This window comes from Pangasianodon hypophthalmus, chromosome 30 (assembly GCF_027358585.1).
Source record: "Pangasianodon hypophthalmus isolate fPanHyp1 chromosome 30, fPanHyp1.pri, whole genome shotgun sequence".
NCBI lineage: Eukaryota > Metazoa > Chordata > Actinopteri > Siluriformes > Pangasiidae > Pangasianodon > Pangasianodon hypophthalmus.
The window spans coordinates 1,401,863-1,410,356 of NC_069739.1; the positions used below are offsets into that span (position 1 = coordinate 1,401,863).

General features: G+C 36.4%; 2 protein-coding genes across 2 annotated transcripts; both read right to left on the reverse strand.

Moving 5' to 3' along the window:
- Positions 1 to 1,797: 1,797 nt before the first annotated feature.
- On the reverse strand, positions 1,798 to 2,847 carry LOC117596536 (trace amine-associated receptor 13c-like). The gene has a single exon (XM_034301871.2). It carries the CDS (start codon positions 2,845 to 2,847, stop codon positions 1,798 to 1,800), a length of 1,050 nt encoding a protein of 349 aa, XP_034157762.1.
- Positions 2,848 to 6,327: 3,480 nt separating this feature from the next.
- On the reverse strand, positions 6,328 to 7,377 carry LOC128317876 (trace amine-associated receptor 13c-like). Its single transcript, XM_053231841.1, has one exon. The coding sequence runs from the start codon at positions 7,375 to 7,377 to the stop codon at positions 6,328 to 6,330; it is 1,050 nt and encodes a 349-aa protein (XP_053087816.1).
- Positions 7,378 to 8,494: the final 1,117 nt, after the last annotated feature.

Consider the following 8,494-nt stretch of genomic DNA (forward strand, 5'->3'; position numbering starts at 1 on the left):
CCTTCAAGTTTTTGCTGAACTCAAAATCAATCAGTTTTTGTCTGAATACTCTACAGTGTGTCTATAGTGGTTTAGGAGTGGAGTAACTTCTCTACTCTTCTTGAAAGGTTATTAAGGGTATGGACCAGTGTTTCATTACCTTTAATATTTGACAGTGTACAACGTTCTGGTGAGTGTCTGATTAAAAGACGGGGCCTAAATTATACCAGGCACTAAACTGTAGGGTGAAAAGTGACCATCATATCATCACTATTAATGAAAAGGTATATAGAAATAGAACACTAAGGGCCCATAATGAGAAATTAGTTTACAATAACTGATCCCATATCTAATTTAATATTTTAAATACATGATTCCATAGTGAATGTTGGCAAAGAGGTGAGTGGCTGGATAGCATGAACATATCAGTGAAAATTGAGGCCCTGACAGTAAATGATGTGATTAAGGGGTAGTGTCTATGTCTATGTCTATATCTGTCTATGGACTACCAACTTGTCCCTTTTGCTTTCACTTCATTTGTATAGTCCAGTTTATAGCGCATGAAAAAATAGTGATACAGGGTTAATTTGTGTTATTTTAATTAATTAAACCTTTTTCATCTGACATCAATTTACACATATACACTAATAATTATGGAGATTATAAATGAAAAATCCTTCATATTCGACTAATCAAATGATACAATAACACAATAACAGCTGCTTCATGACTTCATGCTCTTATCTAATCCACTTTATAGGACAAAAAAGACTAATTGAGCAGAATTACATAAATGTGTTTAGTACCTCTTGAGCCAGTTATTTATGTCATACAAAGAGACAGAAACAGGGTAGTTTGAAACAAATATTTGACATAAGCATTTAAATATCTAAACCAACAGTCTTCAAGTTGCAGCCCATAACTTTCGAATGTATTTCTAGCGCTATATGTTATATAACTTCAAACATGCCTTAAACAATCTGTGACTTGCAATAATGCCACACCAGGGATCTCACTAGTCTCCTGGATTGATAGAGTTTCGGGCTTGCCAGTGATTTTATTGCAGTTGTGCCTCATCTTGCTTGGAAAATGACAGTTTAAAAATGACCAGCTGTTCATTTAAATGGTAAAAGCCAAATCATTGTATATAAAAAGTTTCTTTTTTAGACTGCTCAAATAATGTTATTGCTACTGCAGTGCATTTGTGATGGAATAAATAGGATCAACCTGCTATATTTAATCAAAAAATTAATTAGTACATTTCTACATTTATACCAGTTTATTGCACCCTGCATATCAATTCACTCTAACCATATTAAATAAAATTGTAACATGCCATAATTACACTATATAGTACAGTAACTAAACATACTTGAAAAAGTATATCATTTTTTTCCAACGATACTTAGGTGCAATGGAACAAAGTTTAATCCAATACTGCCCCACACTGAATTAATAAACATGAAATAGTAAAATCAGTAAAATTTTAAAATAATGTTCTTGTATCCAATTCTGTGTTAAAGTTTCTGTTACAGTATTTCTTTAGGATTAAGGCTTATTTTCAAATATAAATATTCGTAACTACTGTGAAATACTAGCAGACCTTTAAGTTACACTCGACACTGATATAGATCATAAATTCTTGAAAAAAAAAGTTCTTATGATATTTTCACTGTTTGAAAGTGTTAGGCATAGCTGTTTAAGGAGTGCTGATGTCCTATCTGTATTGAATTAAACAAACAAACAAACAAAAACAGTTAAAGCAAATTCAGTCTGTGCTAATTGTAATACATATGCATTTAAGCTATGAATAACGTATCAGGCTGCATAAACCTTTATGTCAGAGGAATGAGGAGCAAATATTTTCAGTGTAACAATGAGATACAGTGTTTTTCTGAACCATGGATAGAACAGGCCATATATGATGGGGTTTAAAGTTGAATTAATGTAACCCAACCAGATAAACACTTCATAAATACCAAGAGGGGTAGTAAAGTTAAAAAAAGGATCAACAACAGATGTAGTGAAATATGGCATCCAGCAGAAATTGAATGCACCTACAACGATTCCAAGAGTTTTTGCTGCTTTGTTCTCATGTTTTACACTTTCTGAAAACTTTGTTGTGGTTCTGTTGTGTCTGCTCTGTTTTGTGCCCCCAATTTTTCTTGCATGCCTTGTGGAAATTAAAAATATTTGAGCATACAGACAAATCATGAAGGAGCATGGCAAAATGAAAGCTATAAATGTGCTTAAAACAGCATATAGTGCATTGATTAAAAAAATACAGCTTCCCAAACAGTTTATAGATGCAGTGTAGTTATCTAGGTTTTCCACATTGGCTTTTGTAAACAGGATACTATAAGAGTACACTGCAGCTATAGTCCAACTCAGAGCTGCCATAAGCCATGCTACAGGTTTAGTTACTCTTGTAGGGTACTGAAGTGGATGGCACACAGCTTGATAACGATCTACAGCTATACAAATCAGGTGGAAAATTGATGCACCGGTGAATAAGTAGTCAAAACTAGAATGCCAAAAGCAAAATTCTTCACCGTAGTACCAGCAGCCATCCACAGACCTGACCATGCTGAACGGCATGACTGTGATTCCCAGAAGCAGATCCACCAGAGCCAAAGACATCACCAAAATGTTTGTAGGTGTGTGAAGCTGTTTGAAATGAGCTATAGATATGATGACCACAAAGTTCCCTAGAATTGTAACAACGATTGCAATCACCAAGAATGAATATACCACAGTTCTAGCCACTACATTTTGAGAAGTTTTCACACAAGAGACATTTGATTCAGGATAACAGTACTCTTTCAAATCTGCTTGTTCTAGTAAAGATGAATTTGGAGCTTCCAGCATCCTTCAATCTGAAGATGTCCAAAGTGTGTAGAACAGCCTTTGATTTGCTGTCTTATACACAAAGTGTTTCTTTAAGAAATGTTGGTAGTTATATTTGCTTTCTAGTCAAGTAAAGAGACCACCTGGGAGATAGTAGTCCAATAGCAGCAAAGTTACTTCTTTCTTTGGTCAACAGGGAACTGGGAATATGTATTTTTGTTTTTATATTGAACACCAACTTGTATTTAATATTTGCTACTTAATATGTAAAAATGTATAGACAGCTGTCTAAGCTGTGGCTTAAGGACTAGAAATGTTGCACATCTCGTTGTATATTTAAAGGTTTAATTTATAATATTACTGGCTAACTCACTAACTAGCCAAGTCCAATACTTTGTTTGTGCCTCAGAGGTTAAGGTTTATTGTTCAGTGCTAGATTATGAGTTCACATCCAAGGCCTGCCAGAGAACTGTTGAGCAAAACCATTGAGTAAGGTCTGTGACAACCTCCACATCTTTTCAAACTGCTGCTTGTCACAGGGAAGCATAACACATATAGGGGAAAGTGCTATCTACCCAGTCTTGCATACATCAGCTCACAGACACCTGCAATTGTCTCATGTTGCAATAATTGACTGGGGAGCGACAGTGATGCCAGCCATCCCACCAAGACAGCACAGACAATTTTGCTCTGTAGACTCCCGGCTACAGATGGCTGTGGCATTGTTAGGATTCAAATCTTGCAATCTCTCTCTATTAAATACAGGGTATATACTGTTATGTTATATAATGCCCACACCTGGGGCAGTTGTGGCCTAATGGTTAGAGAGTCGGATTTTTAACCCGAAGGTTGTGGGTTCGAGTCTCAGGGCTGGCAGGGATTGTAGGTGGGGGGCCAGCGCTCTCCTCTACCCTCAATACCATGACTGAGGTGAGACCCTTGAGCAAGGCACCGAACCCCTAACTGCTCCCTGGGCGCTGCAGCAAAAAAAGGCTGGGAGTGGGTGTGTGCACACACTTGGATGGGTTAAATGCAGAGCACGAATTCCAAGTACGGGTCACCATACTTGGCCACACATCACTTCACTCACTCACTTCTGGATACTGGGCACTGTCTGTTTGGAAGCTAGTGGTTTCGTGATAGTTTTCACAGTACTGGTACTGGTACCGGTATAGTAGCTCTGCTGGGATTTAGTCAAATGCTGCTGGCCTATTTGTCTACTTTTACTTTGGGTACATTATTTTGTTTAGTGACTTGGCCTTTTATTCTGGCACGTAAATGTTGGTTATCTGTGGGGATTGCCCCTGAGCACATGCCAATATACATTCTGGGTCCTTGCCTCTCAAACTACTGGTCAAGCAAAAATACTGATCTCCAAAGGCTGTATTAAAATTTACATGATCACTGATCTCTTTTGAAAGAATGCTAATGACCCAACTGTGCCACACATTTTCCATCTTATGCTGAAATTTGAGTGTTGAATGACTCATTTTTAAAACCTGCAAGGAAACATGACACCGTGAATTTATTATTCTGAGCATTACCACTTCTTGACCCATTACTGCTGTAATCTTTAGTGTAACATCGCAATGTAATCCACAGTGTAACCTCTTCAGCATTTTAGCAGGATAATAGACTACAACCAGAAAATGATTAAAAAGCAAAGCTATCTTTGCATTGATTATAAATACAAGAGACTTGAACAGTGTGAAGATCTGTATGTGTTCTTAAATTATGTGAAATATTTTGGCCTTGCAAGTCAACCTGTAACCAACGTTGAGTGACACATAATAAGGAAAGCATTTTGTTAGGCAGTGACTCTTTAGGTTCAGTGTTTCGTTACCTTTAATATTTGACAGTGTACAATGTTCTGGTGAGTGTCTGATTAAAAGACGGGGCCTAAATTATACCAGGCACTAAACTGTAGGGTGAAAAGTGACCATCATATCATCACTATTAATGAAAAGGTATATAGAAATAGAACACTAAGGGCCCATAATGAGAAATTAGTTTACAATAACTGATCCCATATCTAATTTAATATTTTAAATACATGATTCCATAGTGAATGTTGGCAAAGAGGTGAGTGGCTGGATAGCATGAACATATCAGTGAAAATTGAGGCCCTGACAGTAAATGATGTGATTAAGGGGTAGTGTCTATGTCTATGTCTATATCTGTCTATGGACTACCAACTTGTCCCTTTTGTTTTCACTTCATTTGTATAGTCCAGTTTATAGCGCATGAAAAAATAGTGATACAGGGTTAATTTGTGTTATTTTAATTAATTAAACCTTTTTCATCTGACATCAATTTACACATATACACTAATAATTAAGGAGATTATAAATGAAAAATCCTTCATATTCGACTAATCAAATGATACAATAACACAATAACAGCTGCTTCATGACTTCATGCTCTTATCTAATCCACTTTATAGGACAAAAAAGACTAATTGAGCAGAATTACATAAATGTGTTTAGTACCTCTTGAGCCAGTTATTTATGTCATACAAAGAGACAGAAACAGGGTGGTTTGAAACAAATATTTGACATAAGCATTTAAATATCTAAACCAACAGTCTTCAAGTTGCAGCCCATAACTTTCGAATGTATTTCTAGCGCTATATGTTATATAACTTCAAACATGCCTTAAACAATCTGTCACTTGCAATAATGCTACACCAGGGATCTCGCTAGTCTCCTGGATTGATAGAGTTTGGGGCTTGCCAATGATTTTATTGCAGTTGTGCCTCATCTTGCTTGGAAAATGACAGTTTAAAAATGACCAGCTGTTCATTTAAATGGTAAAAGCCAAATCATTGTATATAAAAAGTTTCTTTTTTAGACTGCTCAAATAATGTTATTGCTACTGCAGTGCATTTGTGATGGAATAAATAGGATCAACCTGCTATATTTAATCAAAAAATTAATTAGTACATTTCTACATTTATACCAGTTTATTGCACCCTGCATATCAATTCACTCTAACCATATTAAATAAAATTGTAACATGCCATAATTACACTATATAGTACAGTAACTAAACATACTTGAAAAAGTATATCATTTTTTTCCAACGATACTTAGGTGCAATGGAACAAAGTTTAATCCAATACTGCCCCACACTGAATTAATAAACATGAAATAGTAAAATCAGTAAAATTTTAAAATAATGTTCTTGTATCCAATTCTGTGTTAAAGCTTCTGTTACAGTATTTCTTTAGGATTAAGGCTTATTTTCAAATATAAATATTCGTAACTACTGTGAAATACTAGCAGACCTTTAAGTTACACTCGACACTGATATAGATCATAAATTCTTGAAAAAAAAAGTTCTTATGATATTTTCACTGTTTGAAAGTGTTAGGCATAGCTGTTTAAGGAGTGCTGATGTCCTATCTGTATTGAATTAAACAAACAAACAAACAAAAACAGTTAAAGCAAATTCAGTCTGTGCTAATTGTAATACATATGCATTTAAGCTATGAATAACGTATCAGGCTGCATAAACCTTTATGTCAGAGGAATGAGGAGCAAATATTTTCAGTGTAAGAATGAGATACAGTGTTTTTCTGAACCATGGATAGAACAGGCCATATATGATGGGGTTTAAAGTTGAATTAATGTAACCCAACCAGAAAAACACTTCATAAATACCAAGAGGGGTGATAAAGTTCAAAAAAGGATCAACAACAGATATAATGAAATATGGCATCCAGCAGAAATTGAATGCACCTACAACGATTCCAAGAGTTTTTGCTGCTTTGTTCTCATGTTTTACCCTTTCTGAAAACTTTGTTGTGGTTCTGTTGTGTCTGCTCTGTTTTGTGCCCCCAATTTTTCTTGCATGCCTTGTGGAGATTAAAAATATTTGAGCATATAGACAAATCATGAAAGAGCATGGCAAAATGAAAGCTGTAAATGTGTTTAAAACAGCATATAGTGCATTGATAAAAAAAATACAGCTTCCCAGACAATTTATAGATGCAGTGTAGTCATCTAGGTTTTCCACATATGCTTTTGTAAACAGGATACTATAAGAGTACACTGCAGCTATAGTCCAACTCAGAGCTGCCATAAGCCATGCAACAGGTTTAGTTACTCTTGTAGGGTACTGAAGTGGATGGCACACAGCTTGATAACGATCTACAGCTATACAAATCAGGTGGAAAATTGATGCACCGGTGAATAAGTAGTCAAAACTAGAATGCCAAAAGCAAAATTCTTCACCGTAGTACCAGCAGCCATCCACAGACCTGACCATGCTGAACGGCATGACTGTGATTCCCAGAAGCAGATCCACCAGAGCCAAAGACATCACCAAAATGTTTGTAGGTGTGTGAAGCTGTTTGAAATGAGCTATAGATATGATGACCACAAAGTTCCCTAGAATTGTAACAACGATTGCAATCACCAAGAATGAATATACCACAGTTCTAGCCACTACATTTTGAGAAGTTTTCACACAAGAGACATTTGATTCAGGATAACAGTACTCTTTCAAATCTGCTTGTTCTAGTAAAGATGAATTTGGAGCTTCCAGCATCCTTCAATCTGAAGATGTCCAAAGTGTGTAGAACAGCCTTTGATTTGCTGTCTTATACACAAAGTGTTTCTTTAAGAAATGTTGGTAGTTATATTTGCTTTCTAGTCAAGTAAAGAGACCTCCTGGGAGATAGTAGTCCAATAGCAGCAAAGTTACTTCTTTCTTTGGTCAACAGGGAACTGGGAATATGTATTTTTGTTTTTATATTGAAAACCAACTTGTATTTAATATTTGCTACTAAATATGTAAAAATGTATAGACAGCTGTCTAAGCTGTGGCTTAAGGACTAGAAATGTTGCACATCTCGTTGTATATTTAAAGGTTTAATTTATAATATTACTGGCTAACTCACTAACTAGCCAAGTCCAATACTTTGTTTGTGCCTCAGAGGTTAAGGTTTATTGTTCAGTGCTAGATTATGAGTTCACATCCAAGGCCTGCCAGAGAACTGTTGAGCAAAACCATTGAGTAAGGTCTGTGACAACCTCCACATCTTTTCAAACTGCTGCTTGTCACAGGGAAGCATAACACATATAGGGGAAAGTGCTATCTACCCAGTCTTGCATGTGGCGCGGGGAAGGGCTAGTTCAGGAGAAACTAGTTAAGATGTAGCTGACTACGCCACCCTGTTAAACAGGGAAATCATGGTAATTATAGATTAAATCACCAACAAAAGATCACACAGGTACGTGGTTTCAGAAAAGAAGGGTAGAGGCGTAAATACTAAATACAAAACTTTATTAGAAACAAGCTAACACTATTTAAAAGTCATTAAAAGACTGTAGGACCCAACTAATAACACATGAGATACTGACACATGAAAGGAGACCAAGGCTTACCAATAGCAGGTAAGCTAGTTAATGAGCACTAAGCTCCTATCTCACTCACCCGGTGCACAGGTCACAACACGCCCACACACAAGATCAAGCGTGAACACACACTGCACCCCGTGCTGGAGTCCCACCACCACACACTAGGATCGACTAGCGGCCTGCCTGGAAGCCTCAGCTCCTACAACAAAAGGCAATATTAACAGAGAATCTCCAAATACACACACACACACACACACACACACACACACACACACAAAATGAATACAAGCATCAAACAGCAAATA

What these genes read in the sequence shown, in the direction of transcription:
- LOC117596536 (XM_034301871.2), bottom strand. Translation starts at nt 2,847, where the DNA reads ATGCTGGAAGCTCCAAATTCATCTTTACTAGAACAAGCAGATTTGAAA.
- LOC128317876 (XM_053231841.1), bottom strand. Translation starts at nt 7,377, where the DNA reads ATGCTGGAAGCTCCAAATTCATCTTTACTAGAACAAGCAGATTTGAAA.